The sequence below is a fragment of the Jaculus jaculus genome, chromosome 6, assembly GCF_020740685.1.
Source record: "Jaculus jaculus isolate mJacJac1 chromosome 6, mJacJac1.mat.Y.cur, whole genome shotgun sequence".
NCBI classification, from domain to species: domain Eukaryota; kingdom Metazoa; phylum Chordata; class Mammalia; order Rodentia; family Dipodidae; genus Jaculus; species Jaculus jaculus.
The window spans coordinates 64,661,078-64,685,450 of NC_059107.1; the positions used below are offsets into that span (position 1 = coordinate 64,661,078).

At 45.7% G+C, this 24,373-nt stretch overlaps 1 protein-coding gene across 1 annotated transcript in view; it reads left to right on the top strand.

The window, feature by feature from the left end:
- Add2 (adducin 2) overlaps positions 1-24,022 on the top strand; it is a 104,020-nt gene extending 79,998 nt beyond the window's left edge. The window contains exons 10-16 of the mRNA XM_045151767.1: positions 1,576-1,752; positions 7,692-7,949; positions 8,997-9,116; positions 9,834-9,923; positions 11,770-11,917; positions 13,865-13,990; positions 17,325-24,022. Coding sequence (XP_045007702.1) covers positions 1,576-1,752; positions 7,692-7,949; positions 8,997-9,116; positions 9,834-9,923; positions 11,770-11,917; positions 13,865-13,990; positions 17,325-17,629 — 1,224 coding nt within the window. The 3' untranslated portion in view covers positions 17,630-24,022. The remainder of the gene's footprint in view (positions 1-1,575; positions 1,753-7,691; positions 7,950-8,996; positions 9,117-9,833; positions 9,924-11,769; positions 11,918-13,864; positions 13,991-17,324) is intronic.
- Positions 24,023-24,373: the final 351 nt, after the last annotated feature.

Consider the following 24,373-nt stretch of genomic DNA (forward strand, 5'->3'; position numbering starts at 1 on the left):
TCATTTTGGGTAAAAAGGCCTTTGAGAAGCGATCTGGCTTCCTCCTCTTCCCAGGATGATGGAGTCACTTGGGGATGGCTGACTGACTTCCAAGAAGTAACACAGGCACATCCATCAGTCCTGGGGAACATCATGTGCACTGGGGCTCCTAAATCTTCATGGGTAATAGCCCTGTGCTTGTTAGCAGAGTAAATGGGTCCTTTTATTTTACTTTTATTTTTTGGAAGAAACAAGCAAATAACCAATCTTCCTTCTCCCGAAATACATGTTTTTATAATCAGCACAGGCCCTCTGTAATGAGCATTTATGTGGGGGGTCCACTTACTTGCATACAGAGTTAACACACACTGCAGAGAACCTGGCTTAGTAGTGAGATTACTCCAGAGCCACTGTCTGTGGCTGGACTTAGCCGGGGAGCCAAACCTAACCAACTACATCAAGTGGAAGATATATGGGGCTGGGGAGAATGTATAGCTAGCTGAGTGTGGATTTGGAAATTAAGGTTACTTAAATGAATGAATGCTTTTAGGATTATTTTAAGATTACCTGCTCTACACATACCACTTGTCCTATTACTCAAATCTGTGACCTGAAGCCATCTACACCACACCGTCTTCATGGAGCTTGACAGTGGGACGGATTCTCTGGGCTTTAACTTTTAACCCTGTCATGGAGTATGAGTTCTCCCTGTAGACCAGTTGTCTCTTTAGTGGGCTACACTCAGATTTCACTGGCTTAATATGCCTCCTATTTCTTTCAAGTGACATACTCACACACACATGACAGAGAGAAAGATAGAGAGAACTTTATGTTTCAAGCATAAAAAAATATAAAGAGTACCATTTATCCAGTACCACTCAGTTTTGACAAACATTAATAGTCATTTTGCTTTATTTTCCTCTTGACAAGAATTGAAGTCTTAGCCAGATGTGGTGGCACATGCCTGTAATCCCCACATGGGAAGTGGAGGCAGGAGAATAAGGAGATCAAGGCTATATAGAAAGCTCAAGATCAGCCTTGGCTACATGAGATCCTGTCTCAAAAAAAAAAAAAAAAAAATCACATAAAATGTTCCCCTTTGAGTCTTTTCTAATGTCATCTTTCCTTCCTCCCCAGAATAATCACAAATCCCACTTGTATCCCAGGTACCATTTCAGTCTTCAGTATTATTTTATTCCTATGGTTTAACTTGTTATTTCTTCCTTTCTGGAGTCTATATAAAAACTGATATCAGGTTGGGTATGGTGACACATGCCTTTAATCCTAGCACTCAGGAGGCAGAGGTAGGAGGATTGACATGAGTTCGAGGCCACCCTGAGACTACGTAGTGAATTCCAGACCCTACCTCAAAAAATGAAACAAAACAAAACAAAAACCTGGTATCAGGGAGAGAATGACTGACATCTTACTCCCTGGCAATGGGCTCATGTCCAGCAAATTTCTAGAAGCAGTTCCTCAATTTTCCCAGACCTTTCTGGATTCTGAGTTCCCCTCCAGGGCCTCACCATCATGTTGGAGATTGCATAGCATTTCAGGTCTCCATGCACATGGTTGAACACTCTGCTCTGGCTGCAGGTGTCTGCTCTGTCCAGTGCCGGGGGAGCACAGAACCTCATTCTGTTGGAGCAGGAGAAGCACCGACCACACGAGGTGGGCTCTGTTCAGTGGGCTGGCAGCACCTTTGGGCCCATGCAAAAGAGCCGGCTTGGAGAGCACGAGTTTGAAGCCCTCATGAGGATGCTGGACAACCTAGTGAGTATCCTGGCATTGTCCTTTCATAGAGGCTGAGACCCCAGAGACAGGCAGCTCAAAGTATTAGAGGCACATAAAAACTGCCACGTCACAGTTGAGTTGTTGGGATCCTTTTTGATGGGTGGCTTGGTTTTAAATTTGTGTTCATACTGATGGCAGTTGGGTTTTCTTCAAGTGTGGCCTTCCCACCCCTGCTATGTGCTGTCAATATCCTCATGTCTGTGTTCTCTGTGACAGTTAGGGCTCCTCTCCTTGTATTCAGAGCCTACCTCATGTGGGAGCCTAACCCATACCTCCTCTGTAGTTGGTCTAGCCTCTCTTCCTAGCCCCATGGCTTTAATACAGAAAGCCCACCATGCAGCTAAACTGTAGCTTATCAACAATAGCCTATTGCAGCAAATGAGGCAGTCACACAAGGAATTAAACTGGTATATAATCAAAGTAGGCTGTTCATTAAAGAATACCAAAAGGAGCTGGGCGTGGTGGTCCAGTACTTGGGAGGCAGAGGTAGGAGGATTGCCATGAGTTCGAGGCCATCTTGAAACTACATGGTGAATTCCAGGTCAGTCTGGGCAAGAGTGAGACCCTGCCTCAAAAAACAAACAACCAAAAAAGTAATAATAATACCAAAAGGAGCCGGGCATGGTGGTGCTGCCTTTAACCCCAGCATTCAGGAGGCAGAGGTAGGAGGATCACCATGAGTTCATTAGTTTGAGGCCACCCTGAGATTACATAGTGAATTCCAGGTCAGTCTGGGCTAGAGTGAGACCCTACCTCAAGACAAACAAACAAACAAACAAAATAATAATAATAATAATAATAATAATAATAATAATAATAATACCAAAAGGAGCTGGGCATGGGCACACACCTTTAATCCCAGCATTCGGGAGGCAGAGGTAGGAGCATCTCTGACTGGGAGGCAGAGGTAGAAGGATCTCTGAGTTTGAGGCCACCCTGAAAGTACATAGTAAATTCCAGGTCAGCCTGGGCTAGAGTGAGACCCTACCGCAAAAAAAAAAAAAAAATACCAAAAGGAGCTGGGTGTGGTGGCACACAACTTTAGTCCCAGCACTTGGGAGGCAGAGGTAGGAGGATTGTTGTGAGTTTAAGGCCACCCTGAGACTACATTGTGAATTCCAGGTCAATCTGCACTACAGTGAGACCCTACCTCAGAAAACACACACACGCACACACACACACCTGCACACACACACACCCAAAGGACAACCTTCTTCTAGGAGGTGATGGTTGAGTTGGTATGAGAGATCAGCATATGCATATGCAACAAGGAGTTAGTTGCAGCAAGAAACTAACAACATTGTAGATTATTCAGAGAAGTGAAAGAATAGCTCTCTCTTCAGGACATTTTTGTTTGATTCATTTCCCCATCCTTGCTGATCCTACCTTGGACCCCTTCTATCATGTCAAAGTCACTGCAGTAACTGATATTTTCTCCTACTTTCATGTTTATTTCTGAGTCATGTTTACCCTATTGCCAGGCTGACCATGAGGGTCACTTTATAGTGCAGATTGGTGTGGCTCACAGTAAGAACACAGCTCCAGCTTCCAGCTGTGTGCTGAATCTATATACCTAACCAAAGCATCAGGACTGGGTGGTTACCTACGGAAATCCTTTGAGAAGCAGGCAATTCCCATGATATTTAAGCCGTATCCGAGAATGATCAGAGTGTTGAGGAAAGATGCTAAGAACTAGCAAGCCCTGCTCTAGACTCCCAGAACACAATAATAAGCATGGGCTTGTTCTAAAATTCAAGAATGGGTTTCATCATGGCATCTTCAAACATATGTCATCTACATTGTTCTCATTTATCTCCCTTCCCCACTGACCTTCCCATCCCCTCTCCCTTCACAACTGGTTCCTGCCCTTTCCCCAACTAGGTCTTTTCTGCTTTCTTATCACATGTATTCTATTGCCCTCTCTTCTTTTCTCCCTTAAAATCTCTTCCTTCTATCCCATGATCCCCTTTCCATTGTCATGAACTACACACACACACACACACACACACACACTTTTAAATCTAGGATGCACTTAGAAAATATTCACTAAATATAAAGTGTATTTTAACTCATTTAAAAATTTTTCTGATATTAAAAAGTCAAAGAATAAAAGCTTTTGATCATTCTCACAAATAATTAAAAGTTTCTTTTTATTTTTAAATGAACTCCAGACACATGAACCACCTTATGTATCTGGCTTTATGTGGGTGATGGGAAATCAAACCTGGATTGTTAGGCTTTTCAGGGAAGCATCTTAGCCACTGAGCCATCTCTTTAGCCCAGTTAAAAGGTAAAAATTTAATATCAATTTATAAATAAAATAAATAGGAGAGGATGATACTTCTTTAACATGAACAGCATTTTTTTCTCAAAACAAGAACCAGTATAGTATGGGGCTTTAGAGATGGCCCAGCAATTAAGGTACCTGCTTGCAAAGCCTGACAGCCTTGGTTCCAGTCCCTAGTGCTCATGTAAAGCCAGATGCACAAAGTTGTACATGCATCTGAAGTTTGTAGTGGCTAGAGGCCCTGGTGTACCCATATTCATTCTCTCTTTCTCCCTCCCTCCTCCTTTTCCTCCCTCTGCTTTCAAATAATAAATAAAAAAAGAACACGTGAGGGTGACAGTACAATTATGTCTACTAAACTTTGAAATAATGATTTCTTGTCTCAGAACTACCAGCTAATATTTTTCTAGAACAATGTTGGAACTTAATCACAGGCAGAGAGTTAAATACACTTATGGTCATATTGTATATTTTCTCTTATATGTGCATCCTAGATATTGTAAAGAAAACAAGATCATTACTCTTGACAAATAATATGGCTACATGCCTCTAACATCTCAAAAAAGTAATGAAAAGAGTTATGAAAATGTCTACAAAATTCAGTAATTAAAAAATTTTAAACATTTTATTGATAGTTTCTCTAAGCATAGGCAATAAGCCATGATAATTCCTTCCCTCCACTCCCATTGTCCCCTCCTAAATCTACCATATCCTGAATCCCTTCTTTCAAATTTCTCTTTTCTATTTTGATGTCATCATTTTTTTTTTCTTTCTATTATGAAGGTCTTGTGTAGGTAGTGTTATGCACTGTGAGGTCATACTATCAAGACTACTTTGTATCTGGAAGAGTGCATTGTAAGCAGTCTGACCCTTCCTTTGGCTCTTATGCCCTCTCTGCCACCTCATCCTCAGTGGACTCTAAGCCTTGGGGAATATGATAGAGATGTCCCAGTGCAAAACTCAGTAATTTTTGCATCTGAATATTCTTTGAAAACTGAGATATATTCTTTGAAGCTGAGAGAATAGCTCAGTGTAGAGCATTTGCCTAGCATGGAACGACAAGGTAGGTGGCAGCACTACACAATAGTTCTGATAATAGCAGAAAGTGATATAACTTGCAAAATAAGACATCATAAACATTAAGTAGACCTACTATATTTATTTATTTTTATTGTTTGTAGTACTAGGGGTTGAATCTGGGCCTCATATATGCTAGACAAGCACACTACCATAAAGTTGCATCCCCAGCCCCTAACACTTTTTAAAACTGTTGTTTGAAATAGGATCTCTGTAAGTTGCTGGTGCTGGTCTTAAATTTGTTTTGTACTCCAGGCAGGTCCTGCATTTCAATCTTCTTGCCTTAGTATTCTGAGTAACTGGAATGACAAGTTTGTGCAACAAGCCTCTGCTGAAGCCTATATCATTTAAAGGAAATCAGTGAACACTCATTTTTTTTTTTTTTGAATCAGTAAAGATCTGAAACTTATTTTTGGCTAGAAAGCTTCAATAAGGCCAAAAGTTACATCCCCCAAATCAATCTACAAATGCTACATAATTTTACCAAACAAGGGAAGGTACAAGTTCTCAGCAAAATATACTTTCAGTGAAATTCAGAATGAGTGAAAATTCTATAAAAAGGTAATAACTGGAGGTAATGATTCTGCCCCATGGTAAAGAATAATAATAATTATAACAAGAAGAAGCAGCAGAAGCAGCAGAAGCAGAAGCAACAACAACACTTTAGGAATCAGACAGTACTTAGTGTTAGCAGAATGGACAAATCGACTGCCTTAGAGAAGCCAGAAATAGTCCCAAAATGTATGAGAGTTTATAAGCATACACTTTCTCAATGAGTGAGATTAAATACTGGCTTTCAGCTATTTGGGATTCCTTTCAACAAGAAAAATTGTGACTTACCAAAATTTAAACATAGGGCCAGGCATGGGCTGGAAATGCTCAGTTGGTAGGACTCTAGTGTAGCATGCTTGAAGCCCTGTGTTCCATCCCCCAGTGCTGCATAAAACTAGGCATAATGGCACCTCCCTATCTTCTCAGCACCTGGAAGCTTGAGACAGAAGGATCAGAAGTTCAAAGCCATCCTCAGCTACATGGTAAATTTGAGGCACCTGGGGTACATGAGGCTTCTTCAAAACAATCAAAACAAAAAGTAGCAACAAAATATAAAGCCTCATGGTGATGCTTTCCTATAATCCCACCACTCCAAAAGCTGAGGCAAGAAGACCATGAGTTTGAATTCATGTGAGCTATGGCTGAAAAGAACATTAAACATAAAAAAGAAACTCATGGTAATATTATGATGCTTATGATGTTTGTATGTTGAAAAGACCTTGTCAATCATGGCAAAAAGTCTTAAATTGTGATAATAAATATTGAAAGATATGATTATACCAAAATATACAAAATTTACATTTATATCAACCATCCCTACCATAAGTGAAGCTAAAAGAGAAGTTGTGGGGGAAAATATTTGTGACATCAGTGATCTCCCAAGATGAATATTCTTCGTGTATAAAGAGATATATGAATATTAAAAGAAAACCTCAATACAAAAATGGATAGAACATAAATAATTTACAAAGAAAAAAGATTCAAATGGACATTATAAGTAAGTAGAAGTATCAGGCTAGTAGGGGTGTAGCTCACTGGTAGAGCCCTTGCCTGACATACTTGAGGCCATGAGTTCAATCCCAAGTACTGTGAAGTAAGTAAGTAAATACATTTTACTAGTGGTGAAACCTACATGTGGCCACATATAACCATATACAAAAATGATGGGAAAGGTTTTTAGTAGGGGAGGTTTTTAGTAGGGGTGTGCTTTTGTACAAAGTTCACTTTTTTCCAAGTGTTTTTCTATATTGCTTAACTTTGCTATGTGGGTCTGCATATTTTTATGATCAGAAAAAATTCCTAAATATCACTTTAATTCATAAAGCTCAGTGTTCCTCTGGAAAACCCTAAGACTCTCCAGTGTTTGTCCACACTGGCTGTACCTCTGTGGAGTCTTGCTCAGAGGACCAGGTGAAGGTTCCAGAACAGAAGAAGCAGGTTCAAAGCTTCAGAGTCTGGAATGGAAGAGGTGACTGTTGGAACTTTTTGTGTGTGGTACTAGGTATTAAACCTAGGACTTTGCACATGCCAGGCAAGCACCATATCGCTGACTGTATTGCTTGCCTTTTTTTTTACTTTTTATTTTGAGACACCTTACATTTGCAATCCTTCTGCCTCAGCCTTCTGAGTAGCTGGATTACAGATCTGTACCACCAGGCCCAGCTCAACTGGATGGCTTTAAACAGTCCTTCAGCCTGGTGTAAGGCATTGTCTGATCAGTTGGTAACTGAGGAGTGGGGCCCAGGCACCGGTGACTTTGGGGTACAGGCGGAGCTGAACCCCAGAAGTAGATGCCATTTGCAAGCTATGTGGAGTGGAAAGCTCTACGGAGCTCTGTCTTCCTGAGAGGCCTCGCTGGAGAGTAGTAGGTGGGAACAGTTCTGAAGCCCAGCAGAAGAGCAAGCAGCAGGCCTCTCTTGTCGAGTGGAGATTTGGGTTTAAAGCAAGCCCACTCTTAGACCTCTCTCCTACACAACACATGGTTCTGTCTTTGTCTTTTCAGGGCTACAGAACAGGCTACACGTACCGCCACCCCTTTGTCCAAGAGAAAACCAAACACAAAAGTGAAGTAGAGATCCCAGCCACCGTCACAGCCTTTGTGTTTGAGGAGGATGGTACCCCAGGCCCTGCCCTGCGGCAGCATGCCCAGAAGCAGCAGAAGGAGAAGACCCGCTGGCTCAACACACCCAACACCTACCTGCGGGTGAATGTGGCTGATGAGGTCCAGAGGAGTATGGGGAGTCCCAGGCCTAAGACCACAGTAAGGAGATGCCTTACTTCTCAGGCCAGCATCGAGGGTGGGCTGCATTTGAGGAGAACAGCTTACACTTTCCTCCCAAGGGTCCTATGGGATATGACCAGGACCCTGAGCCCCTGACCACCTCTTTATTGCATTCTTGTGCTGAGGTTTGGATTGAAGGGCCAACTTGCTCCAGAAAGCAGCTGGATTGGGCCACCCCTGTCAGCACACAGCCCAAGGGGCAGCTGGGTTAGCTTCTGGGAAATTCCTGGCCAGGCATCCAACCTTTGGGTTTCAGGTCTGATGCAAACCGAGGAGGTGCACAGGACACTCTTGTACTGTTACCTTGCCTCTCACCCTCTTCCTTGCTCACACATGTAGACCTTCCATTTGACCTTCTTCTTTGGCCTGTGAGTGTGTATTCATGTTTGCATATATATGAATGTACATGTGTGTGCTTATGTGTGGAAGCTAGAAGTTGAAGTCTTCAGTTGTTCTCCACCTGACTCTTTGAGACATGGTCTCTCACTGAACCTTAGAGCTGATGGATTCAGCTAGACTAGCTAGCCAGTGAACCCCAGGACTTTTTTTTGTCTCTGCCTATCCAGCACCGGGACTACAGGCATGTGCCATCACACCCGATTTATGTGTGGATGCTGGGAATCTGAACTCTGGTTCCCATGCCAGTTTGGCAGGCAGTACACGCTGAGCATGTTTCTAGCCCCCCATTTGATTTTTTCATTAACATAAAAGTAGCCATAGACAAACAGAATAGGTGTCTATGAAAACCCAAATCTAGGTAGCTAATACCAAAGCCCATGTGGTTGCCTGTCCAAAATGATGACCAAGGTTCTGCTGCATACTCTGGTATTTTTTATGCCCTGAGGGTCTCCCTTGGCTGCTAGGTCATCTGTCACCCATCTTTGCTCTGGGAGACAGGCATCAAAGGGATCTGAGAAGAGAAAGCATCCTTGAATAGTTTGCTGACCTTCCATTTGGGCTGGTGGGCCCCCCATCTCCAGGGTGTGCCCCCCTGCCTTCTTACCCACCTGGGCTTTGTCTTGGCAGTGGATGAAGGCTGATGAGGTGGAGAAGTCTAGCAGTGGCATGCCAATACGGATTGAAAACCCAAACCAATTTGTGCCTCTCTACACTGACCCCCAGGAAGTACTAGACATGAGGAACAAGGTGAGACATGGCTTTGTGGCTTGCTCTCTTCTCCTGAAAGGTATTTGGAGCTTCTGAAGACATAAGTCAAGTTCCCAGGAGTCACAGCAGCCCTGATGTGGCATCACATGTGGATGTGTTGTCTTCAGGCACCATGTCACATGCTCCATTTACACAATCCCTTTATATAACAGGGTGCTTGCTAGTTTTGTCTGAAAGATATACCCACAAAATGAGTTTCTATGAATCCTGTGTCCTTTTTTTTTCTAGCTTATATTCAAGAATTCCAGATGGTGTAGATTTATTTCTGGACCTTTGCCAGACACCTCATTCACTCTACTTCTAATGTTCTTTTAAGGATTCAAGTTGCAGCAGACTGCCTCCCAGGAACTCTCACTCCATGCTCCAATAAAATTGCTCATTGGGATTCTTAGAAGCATTAAAATTTGAAAGCCATCGCCCTGCCCATGCCACCACCACACCAATGATCTGCTATGTCTCATTACCTAGCTTTCCCTCACAGCCACATCTGAGAGTTGGTGAAAACCTGGAGCTTTGTATGGGCTCAGAGTCATAGGAACAGGCATGAGGGAAGATCTTAGGGTGGGCACATGGTTAGGGCAGAGAAGATAGGCTGCCTCACCACTGAAAGACCAATCTAGACCCTTTACAGGTTGTGTTGACCCTCAACATGTCCCCAAACATGCTCTGAACCTTCCCTCTTTTTTTTACACCCAGATTCGAGAGCAAAACCGACAAGATGTGAAGTCAGCAGGGCCTCAGTCCCAACTCCTAGCAAGTGTCATCTCAGAGAAGAGCCGAAGCCCGGTACAGCAGAGGCTGCTCCCAGCTGGAGGGGATGTCTGTTTGCCTTCTGGGGCTGAGCAGCAGGGCCCTTGAGTCCTCAGGCTACTCTTCCTCTCATCTTGAGGGCTGAGGCTCTTGCTGCACAGTTGAGGGCCACATCACAGGGGGGCTGAGGTCCTGGGAGGACAATGTTGGATTGCCCCTATGGGCATCAGGCAGGAGCACCAAGCAGCCCAGCTGCCCATAAGGATGCCGCTGGCCGGCCCTACATCTTCCACCATGAGACTCCATGCAGCCCTCTCTTAGTGCCTGGCTGAGGACTTGTGGGCTTCCAGGTGCCCCAGGTCTGAGTGTTTCTGATCTCTCTGTTGGATATGACATCTGCCCAGAGGTCTGGGGCACAGAGAGAGGCATGTGGACAGGACTACTGCTCCTTGGGGACAGTAAAGGTACTTAGTGAACACAGAAACCTAGTTAGAGTTAGGAAGCAAAAAATATTGTTTCCATGCTTTAGATATAATAGTGTCTTGCCTAGTACTTAGCAACAGGTGATGTTAAAAATTCTGGTTTGTATTGAATCATGGCTGCTTATGACTCAAAGCAATGGGTATGATGTCTTCCTTGGCAGTGGGAAGTGGGAAATACAGGATATGTACCTCTGCAGAGCAAACTGGGATAATGTGATGTTTTCAGATAGGCAGCAGCAGGTGGGGGACCCATTGGCAGGAAAAGGGTGAACATTGCATCCTCTCACCTGCCTCCTGACCACCTCAACTCACCCACAATGGGGAGCTCTGATCATGCCAAAGGGTCAAGATTAGAAATGGCCCATGTTTCCAGGAGGTGAAAGGTCAGCATGGTGAGCAGAATTGTCTAAACGCAACTCTACATTTCATACAATGTGCTTTTGCTGGAGTCCTTGGAATCTCATTTGTGGACTTGCGTTTTATTCAGTAACTCCTAATAGGCCTGTGGCCACCTCCCCTTTAGGTGGGGCCCTGTGGGCTGTCACCAGATATTCTGGTCACCTTCCGGGGATCACCTTCCCCAGGCTTCACTTTGCTGTGTTCCTCCCTGTTTCTGAGCACTGCATTCTCAAAGGGCATGATGAGCATACTGAGTTAGGAAAAAGGGCGATAGGGTCTAGGCCTTAGCTCCTCCCTTGGGTTGAAAGGGCCAGAGGATTTCTGGAGTTTACAAGTGCCCAGCTAGTCAGCTCTCTGCACTCAGGGCCCCCACAGCGGTGGCAAGATGGAGTGATTTTGCCAGTGACGCTGCAGGAGCCTGCAGAACAAGCAGGCTGAAGATCCAAGGTGCAGGGTTTGCCCTTGGTCACGTGTGACTGCACAATGGAGCTCATTGCTTGGACTGTGATGGAAGCTGCTGTGTCTTCTGTGTTTCAATGCTCTGTGTTGTGCTGTGCACTGCTGTTGAGGGCCAGGGAGGGGCAGTGGGGCGTGATGATTGCTCCAGTCAATGCTATGTCTGCTGAGCTTTGGCTGACTTTGGGCCACCCACTGTATTCGCACAGTCATGGCTTGGAAGTGTCTGTAGAAGGGATTGCAATAAAGGTGCGTCATCCTCCTGCTTGGGAGCATCCTTTGATCTCATTGCGAGGGACAAAGCAATCCAGAGGAAGCCCCCACCCCCTGTATGCCCCAGGGCAGTTGTAAATCTGGGTCTGGGGACCAGATAGAAATGGGAGGAATGAACAAGCCCCAACCTGAGGCCTTGAGTTGGTTCCAAGGAGCTGTACGCCACACTATCCCTAGCAAGACTGTTGGCTGCCGTCCTCTGAAAGGAAGCTCAGGCCGGGTCCCTGCCACAGTGTTCAGAGAGCGACATACACTCTGTGGTTAACTTTCAGTCTACAGAGAGCCAGCTGATGTCCAAGGGTGATGCGGATACCAAAGATGATTCAGAGGAGACGGTGCCCAACCCCTTCAGCCAACTCACTGACCAGGAGCTGGAGGAATACAAGAAAGAGGTGGAGAGGAAGAAACTAGAACAGGAAGGTAAATAACCCTTTGGACCATCCATGCTGGAGCAGAGAGCTCAGATCCCATCAAGGACCATATTGCTTCATTACCAAGTATCCCTCTTGTTAGCAGAACATCATTAAGCACCGTGTCTCTGCACCTCACAGACACACTGCCTTCGTGAACTCACTGGACCTGCTCAGCTGGGTACAAAGGGGTCAGTACCTATAAGCTGCTTAGAATAGGGCCTTTAATTGTGGCTTAAATAGTTTAGTAAACACCAGACAAAAAATATTAGCTGTAATAAGACAGGAGTTAGAGTCAGAATTATAATAAACTGATAAGGTCTAGCATGAAACTGCATTCAGAATTCTTAGCTAACACCTTTGTCTCTTCTCCTTCCTAGTTTCAGCCTTTCATCAAGCGTGTCTCTCTGTGTTGACTCTAAAGTGTTGGAACTTGATTTCCCTGGGTTGTGCTTTTGTCTTTCCTGGCTCCACTTCCTTTCCTTTCCTTTTCTTTTAAAAAATGCTCCTTTTTATTTTATTTGAGACACGCACAGACACACACACACACACACACACACACACACACACACACACACACACACAAAGGCAGATAGAGTGAGTATGGGCGTGCCAGGGCTCAAGCCATTGCAAACGAACTCCAGACACATGCACTACCTTGTGCTTACATGGGCACTGAAAAATCAAACCTGTGTCCTTAGGCTTCACAGGTAAGCAAGCAATACCTTAACCACTAAGCCATGACTCCAGCCCTCCTTTTGTTGTTTTCAAGGTAGGGTCCCCTCTCTAGCCAGGCTGACTGGGAACTTACTCTGTAGTCCCAGGCTGGCCTTGAACTCACAGTGACCCTCCTAACTCTGCCTCCTGAGTGCTGGAATTAAAGGCGTGCACCACCACGCCTGGCTTCCATTTCCTTTCGTAGCTAGCCTGCTCAAAAGTCATCAATGCTGCAGGTTCTGTCTTATGACCCCCTCCAGCTAAGAAGGCATCTTCTTTCTTCTCCCCTTTCACACTCTGCTCAAAAGCACCTCGAGTCTGAGACGCAATTGGTTAAGCTGTTGTTCTCCCAGAGGAGAGCCTTTCTCTACTGCCTCCCCTATCCAGGCTCAGAGTCCAAGCAGTCCCTTCCTGCCTTGTTTAGAGTTTGAATGTGGTGCCAGTTGGAAAAATAGACTGGCATGGTGCTTTTACCCTAGGAATCATCTGCACAGAAAGCAGAGTCAGCCAACCAGCTAGTGACTTGGCTACACGCAACAAATCAAGGATGTTTGTAAGGGGAGTCCAAGGTTGTTTGGGTCTCCACTTCCTTTCTCTGATGTGCTTATGGCACTGGTTCTCTTCAGACAGGAAGCAGAGCCAGGCTCTGGTCTGGCCACCTGCTGTTCTCCTGCTGCCTTGCATCCCCAGGTAGCACAGCCCACTAGGTGACGTGCTTTCACGAAGACGTAGCTTTACTCCACTCTGACTGATCCCTTCCCTGAAGAAACAGCAGTGATAAAAACCAAGCTTAGCACCACATGTTCTCCCTCATAAGTGGATCCTAGCTGTAGATGATTGGGCTTCTGTGTGAGAAGGAAAAAAACTCAGTAGCAGAGGCCAGTAAGTTAAAAAGGAGATATAAAGGGAAGAGAAAGGAAGGGAGGAGGGTACTTAATAGGTTGGTATTGTATATATGTAAGTAGAATGATGGAGATGGGGAGGGGATATGATGGAGAATGGAATTTCAAATGGGAAAGTGGGGGGATTTAGGGAAGGTATTACCATGGGATATTTTTTATAATCATGGAAAATGTTAATAAATATTGAGAAAGATAAACAAGCTTAGGAGGAACAACTAACTTCAACCAGGAGAAATGTTGATCCAGTAGGAAAAAAATAATACTATTTTTCATTCTCACTTTCCCTTCCCCTTGCCTCTCACTGACCTCTGTGCTGAAGTGGTTTTCTGTATTTTCAGGAGAAAAGGACATAAGCACAGACGAGCCTGACTCGGCTGTAAAGCCTACACCTGCTTCTGCAGTGCAGAGCCCAACTGAGACGGAGATAAAGAGCCCCATCGTCTCCCCTTCCAAGTCTGCAGAGGGTGAGTGCAACAGAGCCAAGGAAAGATAGCTGCGTGGGAGGCAGGGCTGTCTGCATGTGCAGGGACCTGCTGTTCAACAGTGGTGGCCCCTACCCCCACTGGGGACTCTTCTGTTCTAGGTAATATGAGCAAGTTTTAGTTTGTCCCACTCACAAGCTATGATAGTACACCTTACAGCTTAAGTCCTGCCAAGCAATGATTGATCAGCAGCCCCTTCACCTTCAATTGCAACCTGTTGGATAATGGGCCTATCCAGATGAGTGGGTCTGTTCCTTAGGTTTTGATGTGGGTGAGGACCTCATCAAAATGAAGGTCTAGGGTGGGGTCCAAGACTCTGCCTCTCCAGGGGAAAGCTAATGGTGCCATTCTCAGCCATACATTAAACTGCCTGGGAGCTGTAGGAGGCGTGTTGTCTGGAGCCTACTGTACTCCTGCATTAAATGGTCTGGGTCTAGGATAGGAAGTGCAGCCTGACGTGTGCTCTCTCCAGGGAAATCCAAAGCATGGACTAGGTTGGAAGCAGCTTCATAAGAGAGAAGTTTAGACAGCTGGATTCTAGGCCCAAATGAGGGAACCCTTTGGCCTTAGTTTCCTTATATGTAAAATCATACTTGAAAGAGTAAAGGCACAATTTAAATGTAGGATCTAATCCTTGTTATAATTAAGGCTATGCATGTAGTAGGCATTGGTGCTGTTACAGTCCCTTCCCACTGGAATCATAAACCCCAGGGCATGGACAGCACTCCCCAGGTCCCCCAAATACCACACCAGAAAGGCTGCATTGCTATCCAGAGAGCTACTTAGGGATTCCCTTCCTGCATGGAGCCGCCTGCCTGTGTGCTGCTGATAGAATCTCTTCCCCTAGCTGCTGCCTTGTGCATAGGCCTGCAATGCAGAGGAAACACATCTATCTGCTTGAGGCTGGAGCTTCAAGTGGGTGTCATCACTGTCTGTGTTCCTTGTGATGCCATGTTGTCAGCCTGTCTCCACGGTGTCTTCCTTTCTCTTCCCATTTGTGCCTTCATCTAAGGAGTTTTCTCCGATTGTGAATACTTGCTTCTGTAGTAAGTATAGAGAGGCTGTTTACTAACTCACTCTGATACTTGCAATGGGGAAGGAGGAATGTTTTAAAGCAAATGAATTTCTCCCAAGCTTTTCCTCTGCAACTCACAGCACTGCCTTTATGACATCTTCCGACATCTTCCTGGATGTAAACTTTATAACCAATTTCACCTGTACATATACATGTATACATAGACCAGGTTTCCTGTAAGAGATGTGGATATACACACACATGCAGGCACGCACGCATGCACACAGACATGCACACACAGCAACAAAACCTCAGGGAGGATTGGGGTCCTGCTCTACCCTGCAGGACAGCACTGTGGCCCACAGGAGCTCATCACCAGCCCTGCTATGCCACTGTAAGGAGCTCATGACCTCTTCTAAAGCTGTGGGCCAGAGCATGGGTCCTTTTGGAAACTAGCACTCTTACAGATGTGCAGAGGGTCTGGCCTGCCTGTTAGTGTAACTGTACCAACAGTAGGAAGGAAATGTTGGCTGGAGAAGAGGCCTAAGGCAGGAGATGAACAAAGGCAGGGATCAGCTCCTGAAAGGGACAGAGGGCAGGAAGAGCATGTGAGGGATGGAACTGCTGTTTTCCTGCCACTTGGCATTATCCTCAAAGTAGCAGGAATCAATGCCCATGAAGGAGCATGCTGTGCTTGAGTTGTTAGGATACTGAACATTACAGTCTTCCTTTGAGATACTTCCTTTGCCACAGGCAGTGGGTAGCTGGGTTGCCTTGGTGCAGACCCTGTATGATGTGGATGTGGGCCACAGTTGTATATGGTGTGCTGGGTGGCCTGTGCTAATTCCTGGGGTACAGTAGCTATGCTCTGACATGCAGCAGACCTGTCAGATTAGGGAAGGTCATCTGTCACTATGCTCCACATCCTCTTGTGCTGAGTCATGGTAATGTCACTCCTGTCTGTGTCCCCAGCTCCTACCATCAGCCTCCCTAAGGAGACTCCTACAACCTCCTCTCTGCAGTAACCACTATATGATTGCCTTTTGTCTGACTAGCTCCTGACTGACCCCTATCCCTGATGATTTCACCTTCAGGGAACTCACAGGGCTCTTAGCTGAGCCTGCAGAGAAATGGGCCTATATTTCACATCACATGTTCAGCTCTGCCACTGCAGAATGGGGGGCTGACACAGCATTGTTGTCAGGATAAAGTGAGTTTAGGAATATAAAAATATTTTGCAATATACTTGCATGAATCAGTTCTATTATACACCATGTTCTTTGAATTGTAAGAACTAATTTAGTACTTGATGGCATCTCACTACCCAGGTAACCTGGATCTCACTGTATGACCCAGGCTGGTCTTGAACTCAGTGATCCTCCTACCTCAGCCTCCCAGTTGCCAGGATCATAGGTACACACGACCATGGCTGACTAGGACTTGCTAGGGCCTAGCCTGAGGCTGCCTCCTCTGAATACCACCTCAGTTCTGAGTTGCACACTCAGGTAGAGGAGCCAGGGAGATCCTACACTGCATGTGCATCTCAAAGTCTGTGGCTTATTTCCTCTTCCCTTTCACCCACTGTTTCAAAGCTTGCATGGAAACACTGTGGTGGTGAAGGCCAAAAGGCAGCCAAGTAGCCTTGTGTGTTCCCTGGAGGGTTTACTGTCTGAGGGTACTAGTTCCACTGCCCTTGAACATGGAACTGGTAGTCCCAGGAGAATAGAGGCCTGGACCTAGGGGTCCCTGGAACAGTGCAGATACCTTGGGGTTAACCCGTCCATTATGGATATGTGGGGCCTCCTGAGAACATTCATGATTTCCTAAGTTCCTTGTTACATAGGCTACTGAACAGGTACAAAGACACCTGATTCCATGTTGTTAGTTTTTTTATTGGTGCAACTGAGTTTCTTAGAACAATGCCTCCACTGAGGTGAACATGACATACATCCCTCCCCCCCAACAGTGTCTCTTCTTCTCCTGTGTGTGTGTTTCCTCATTTTATGCCTAGAAATACCCTGAACTGAGTCCCTGCTAGGTCCCCAGCAAGTCTGTTTAACTGTGTAGTCAAGAGCCCAAAGTTACCACCTGCCCAAGGTATGGGTTCCCCTGGGCAACCATGTGGAATGGGTTTGGGATGATGGCCCCATCTGTCATCTGTCTCTGAGAGCCTTACTTCCAGCCTCTGTCAGCCTGCCATCCCATTGCTCTGTTTATTCAGCTGAGCTGCCTAGCATTGGATCTGTTGACCCTAGTAGACACTATCACCTGCATGAAATCTAACCTCTGATCTTATCCTAGATGCCAAGAAGACAGAAACCAGCCAAGCCACTACAGAGCTCGAAACAGTCAAGGCAGAAGGGGTGGTGGTGAACGGGAGGGAGGAGGAGCAGAGTGCCGAGGAAGTCCTCAGCAGAGGCCTGAGCCAGATGACCACCAACGCTGACACAGATGTCGAAACTTCCAAGGACAAAACTGAGTCAGTCACCAGCGGCCCCATGTCACCAGAGGGCTCACCTTCTAAGTCCCCCTCAAAGAAGAAAAAGAAATTCCGAACCCCCTCCTTCCTGAAAAAAAGCAAAAAGAAGGAGAAAGTGGAGTCCTGACTCATGGCACCATGGGCTCCTGTGTGCATCCTTGCCCTTCTCTCCTGCCCTTCTCCCAACTCTGCCCCTGGAGCCCAGGGCCAAGGAGGGATAGTAGGACCTGGGATCACACTCAGGGGAGTTTAGAGATGCCCCAGCAAGCCCTCATTCTAGTTACCCCAGAGCAACCAGGTGGCTTATCCAAGGTCACACAGCTAGTTGGAAGCAGAGCCTGCACTAGAGTTGGGCCTCCTGACTCCCAGTCTAGTGCTGTCCCCACTGTACGACACTGCCTAGTCCCAAGCCACTTTTGTTAGGATGCTGCCTGCCAAGATGAGCCCTGGGCAGGAAAGCCAGACAGGGCCTGTGAGCCCTCAGATGCTTAGACTGAATCAGACAGGCCAAGGCTTCCCCTGGATAAGGTCCTACTCTTCCAGGAATCTTGTCGCCTCTACCCTAAGAAGCCTTGCTTCCCTTTTGTACTCCAGGCAGAGAGTATCTCCCCTGTAGCGCAAAATTACCACAAATTGTCCCATCCCTTCTGGTAGAAGAAGTTTAATCTTTGTTCCTCAGGCTGATGGCTTAGCATATATGTCCCCAAACACTGATCCTGAGCTTTCTCCATGGAACCTCTTAAGTGATGTATGGAAAAGCTAGCAGATGTAAGAGCAAACCAAGCTAAGTCCCATGTTTGAGGTGGTTTCATCAGTCTAAGAGCCCGAGGCCTACCTGTTTGTATTGTGAGTCTCAAGCACTTCAAAACTAAATCCAAGTGTAGCATAAGAAACTGGGGGAATGTGAATCTCCTGCTGGTGTTGAATTATAACGGAGGATCAAGTCAGCACAGGATATGCAGTGCTCTTCTCACTTTGCATGCTACACAGGGCCATGTGGCTGCCCTGCCTCACTTATCTGGCACTTACAACCCAGGAGCACTTGCCCGCAGATGACAGCTGGCATCTTACTCTTGGCACCTTGGCCTTGGCTCCTTTGAGCGCCCAGCTCTGTGTCACCATGGGGGATAGCAGAGGAAGCTCAGTAATGAGTCCTTTGGGATTATTTCTCTTGGACCTGGTCTCAGAGAAATTGGTCCCAGCCCTGCCACTCTCTGTCCATCTTAAGGCCTAGTAGTGGCCACAGCTATTTTTAAGTGCTAATGCTGTTGTTTTTTTTCCCCCCATATTCTTCCATGGGGTGTTGATTAATGAGCACTCTTGGCTCCAAGACAATCCATTCTCTTTAAAGCACAGTGTCTTCAAAGAACATTTCTCCTTTTTGTCCTGACCATTGTAAAAAATATTTTTAAAAGTCCTTAATCGGTGATAGTTTTCCATTGTTGGGCACCTAGCACTGTGCAGGCATCAGTTGTGTTACACCCTCTGCCCTTAGAACTCCTGTGGATGCATAAAATTCCTCCCATTTGTGGTAAGAAAGCTGAACTCCCAAAGGAAAACGACTTGTTCAGCAAGAGTTGAAGTCTAGATTTGAACTCAAGTCAATACAAATCCTGAGCCCTTATTGATAGCTGTGGTGAGTGGACAACTTTAATCCCCAAGAATCTGTCATCCATTTCTGTAACTGGTCTCAACTGGTAGCACTTGAGATGAAGGGTCAGGTCATGACCTGCATCCACCTGCAGCACTGCACACTAGTGAATGTGAGCCGCAGGAGATTGGTGCGGACCGCCAACACAGAAGCTTGAGCTTATGGTTGAAGCAGGAAGTAGCACTCACAGGTGAAGGAGGGACATGGGCATGTAACCAAGGAAAACGCAAATCTGAAAACCTAGTGCTGGTGGTGGTTGATGCCCAGGCCCTGCCCTTTCTGCTTCTCTTATGGTGGACATCCAAATGGTTAAGCGCATGAATACCTCAGAAAAATCTGTCATATAGGACAAGCCTTTAAAATCTGATTTTTTGATGCCTTCTTTAAGAAAATAGATTTCACATTTGCTCATTTATTTCATAATATTTGTGAGCCATAAACGTCACATCAGGCATTATTCTGTCATTAAAAGAAAACAATCATTGTCACTGGAACAATAAGCAAATACCAGTGAGACAAGGGAGCAGCAGAGCACCACAGAAGTAGTATTCTGTGTGAATGGTTGTTGCTCAGAGATGATGTCAGTTGGCATCACGTGGTGCATTCTTGTTACTGTGTGAGCCTCATGGAGGGGAATGCCAGAGACTTGCTGCAGCAGTGTCCTTGGATTCTATGCCATAAGTCCACCCCACATTCACCAGCTTGTTCATTTCTATGCAGTCAGCATGGGTTATGGACAGGCATGAGGTTGGGACATGGTTCCTACCCAAAGAGATTCATGAGCATAGGAAATGATCAACCAGCCTGACTGGTTGATCTACATTGTGGAGAGGTTTCTGGACCTGTTTCCTTGGAAAGGCAAGTAGCAGTAGGGGGAGGATAAATGGCTATGAGAGACAAGCTTGTCTCCTGTGATGTCATACACTGGGGGCATCTGTAATGTGGGAGGCATATGGACAAGTTAGAGAACAGGCAAGGCACATAGGTGGCACAGGCAACAATGGTTGACCATTCTGGTGAACAGAGAAACCTTTCTGAAAGCAATGGCTGAGTTAGGTTTATAAGACAAATAGGTACTTTATAGCAAATTAAGAGTCAGCAGATTATCCCATGATGAGAAGAAAATTTTCACAAAGGCATGGGAATATGAAATTTCAGTGTGTTCTGCTAGACCATACAGTGTTGCCATAACATGACACATAAAGCAGGGGACATGTCACAGGTAGGCAGGACTGGTTCCTAAGGAAACTTGTAGACAGTGTGAGGGATCTGGCAGCACTGTGGATTTCTCATCAGAGTAGAATCAACAACAAACATGCATTGTGAAGAGTTCATTGTAGAAGGTGTCTCAATAGACAGCGGGTTGAAAATATGAGTGATGTGATGAGACTCTTCTTAAATGAAACCTGTTTGATGGCATTATATTCTATAGCAACAAGTAAGTTCCAGCCCAGAATTTCCTTTCATGAAACTGTTCAGAGAAAGCATCTTAAGAGAGATTTTCAATGAGTCAATGCTTGGTACTTGGTTTCCAATTTTGTCTTGATGTGGGATTGCTGAGGAAGGTGTGGACACACATGCAGTTCCCAATTCTATTTTGTTTTGATATGGAATCATTGAGAAAGGTGTGGACATTTCTCTCACGCACACTTTCCCATTGTATATGAAGGATGCAGTGTGCTTATCATCAGTGCCATAGAAACAGACATGCCATAGAAACAAAGCCATCATCTATGCAGGTGAGAGGAAAGATGTTTTGGGCACTGCATAAGAGTTTGGTATCTGAAGAGGGGAAATGTTTGTGGGCTCAGAATTTGCAGATGTTGAGTCTGTTTCTAGTTGAGCCACTGTGCTTGGATGTGGTAAAGGGTACAAAGACTTGAACCTGCAACCTGTTTCCATGGAAAGGGCAGACAGAGTAAGGCAGAAAGGAAAAGAAGTACATGGTTACAAGAAAACAAGCTTGGCCCCTGTGATGTCATGTACTGGGAGAATCTGGGTTGTGGGTTAACCAAGCAGTCCTGTACCCCAACCCACACCTGGGCTCCTGGCCCACAATCAACCAGGGTTCAGCCCCTCCTCAGCCAGGTTATCGTCATGAGAATGACCCTATCAACACTTGGTAGCAAGCATGGGGTAATTCTTCTGTGCACAGCTCAGTCCTTTTCAGAGGCTCTGGGGGTTTAGATATGGAGCAGGAGTTTCTCACTGTCAGACTCCAATGTAAGGCACCCAGTCATGGACAGCAAGTATAAAACACTTAACCTGTGGCATGGTTATGTGGCAAGATGTTTAGCACTGTCATAACAAAGCCACTGCTCCTGTCAATGTGGGCACAGGGGCTAGGGATAAGACATAAAGACACCCAGGTAAATACCAGGTGGGTGTGGTGCCCTCCTATATTCCCCACCTAGGAGGCAGAGGTAGGGGAACCTCTGAGGCAAGCTGGCTCACTAGCCAAATAGCAAGTGCTAGTGAGTCCCCATCTCAGTACATAAGATGGAGAGAGATTGAGGATGACACTCAGTGTCAGGCTAGTTTTCATGACACATGTGCAGCGTGCATGCACACACACACATGAGTATGCAAACATGCAATTTAAAAAAAATGAGCCAAAATGCATAATGCTCTAAATCCACTTGGTTTCTGTAAGTCTGAAAGAACTATTCATTCAGTAGCATGACACATCTTTAAAAATCTAAAAGGTTACAAGCTTGGACTTTTCCAGAGAGACACACATAGAGACACAGCCCACCATGGATCCATATGCCAGGCCTTTCCTAATTGTGACTTTGATGTCCTAGTTCTAGGCCAACTAATGAGTTTTTGGCTGTTGAACAGATTAGAGAGCACCTACCCCTTGCTCATTGTGGACACATATGCAGCTGCTTGGGGTGTTTCACATAGTTGTAGTACTCTGGGTTCACAGAGTGTAACCAAACTCTCCAAAACCATGAACTTCAGAATCTGAGGACAGCTGAGGGAGTGGGGCCTAGGGGCAAGCATAGTTGGTAGAATGAATGATTTGCCTGGTTTAGTCCCCAGCACTTTATAAACCAGGTGTGGTGGCACATGCCTGTACACCCATCGCTGGGGAGGCAGAGACAGGAGCATCAGGAGTTCAAGGCTATCACTGACTACACAGTGAGTTTGAGACCAGCCTAGGCTTCATGAGACCCTGTCTCAAAAAAAAAAAAAAAAAAAAAAGGAAAGGATAAATCTATGCTATCACTCCCCACAAAGGACAGGACACACCCAGCTCAAATCCTGAGAGTACACCATGCCTGCTCTGCATCTGTTCTAAAAGGGAGGATATAATTCAAGAAAAAGGAGGACTGAGGTGGCTGGAGTGCTTCAAACAAGCCCCTGAGCTGTCTGCACATACTTCCTCTTGCTCCAGTGTAAGGAAGCACTCTAGATAGTGCAATCACTTCCCAAGGTCCTAACCAGCCTCTCTACTTCGGTGAGGTATATTTTCTGTCAGAAATGAGAGACTACATGTCGAGCTCTACCAACAGAGCACACCCTATTTCCTCTTTCCTCTCCTGGGAGAACCCCTTCACCCAACAGTCTGTAGATATCTTACTCCTTGGGTGTAGAAAATACTCTAAAGAAAGTGGAGTTCTTTTTCTAGGAGCAATCAGGGTTTGCTCCAATTGGGATGCTCCTACAAAAAGCTAGTGGCATTAAATTTTGCCAAATAGATGCTTAGGGCCTCTTACTGGCAGTACCTTCCCAAAAGTTGGGTCATCGCTTAGAATTTAGGGCCTGAGGTGGGGGAGCTAGGCCATGCGAAACAGAAGGGATTCAGCTGCAGCTGCTCCAGACAGCAAGGACATCTGCTGTGCTCGGATCCTTGGCCCCTTCTCCTTCCCAAGCACCAAGATGAGGCTGGTCTCTGAGGGTACATCCCTTATCTCTTGGGTAAAGATAATGCCAGAGTTTGAGGGTGGTCTAAACTCCCCTCCCTTCCATGGAACCATCTTGTGTAACTTTTAAAAGCCCAACGATCAAATCTTCCCCTTTAATATGTCTCAAGAGGAAGATGACTTTTGGGCCCAGGACAGAGGGCCACACTTGAGAAACATCTCAGACTTTTATACAATGGGAATATATTATGGGAAACTCCATCCCCTCATTTCCACCCCACCTCATGCCATGTTGGTCTTGCTCTGTGGGTGGTTGATGCCCCAGAATTGCCCTACCTTTTACAAAATTCCTGAGATCAGCTATGAGTGATGAGTCCCAGGGTCTACCCTCTCCTGGGAAGAGGCCAGGTGGGGTGTGCCAGCCAGCCATGAGTATGGGAGGGCCAACAGGGTGGAAGAGGCCAGGCTGGCCAAGCAATGCAATGTCCTCTAAAAGCTTTGGGTGGTTTTGGTGAAATGTCTGATAATCATCATGCAAGAGTGCTACCTACTGTCTTCCCTTGTATATACATTGTCTGTGTTTGGCTTTGTCTAGTATTGTGAGATTTCAAATAGGGGTTCCATGTGAATATTCTTTCTGCTATGACATGCTTGTATCCAGGATTATGCTTCATCTTCACAAACAGTTTTGCCTTTCTCTAAACATTTTTTGAGCAACTGATGTACAGACAGATCAGATGGTTAGTCTCTTGGGCTTTTGTTTTGCATTTATATAATCTTTATTTATTTATGGGTTGGTTTTGTATGGTTTTCTGTTTGAATCTCTGAGCACCAAAGCTACCCTTTGGTTTTCTTAAGAACTTTCCAAAGCTACTTCCTGGACCCTTCTGCTGCTTTGGTGTCTGTGTTTGGGGTGGTCTCTCTGCTCATGGGTTTCTGTATGTGTGCTGTGGTTTCACCTGCAGATATTACCCAAGTAAACCAAATGTGCTTGGCTTTTTCTGGTGTGTGTGAGCCATCTGTCTGCTACTCGAATTTCATGGAAATTTGGGCCACAGAGGACATGAAAAGCTAAAAATATGTATCACTATGTTCTGATGTGGGAAGGAAGGTGACCAAACACTAATGTCCACTGAGAAGGGAAGGGGCAGGGCTCTGCAGAGGGCCACTGGGGTGGGATGACACAGGAGGTGCAGAAACAAGTGTGTGAACAGTCAGACCTTCTGTGGCAAGTGCCAAGGCTGGAATGGAAGAGGATGCTGGGTGATCTTCAGAGGACTCAGGAGAGGTAAGAACTGACACCACAGGGGGAGGGGAGGTGGTACTGCTAGGAGGGGGAAGCAGAAGAGAG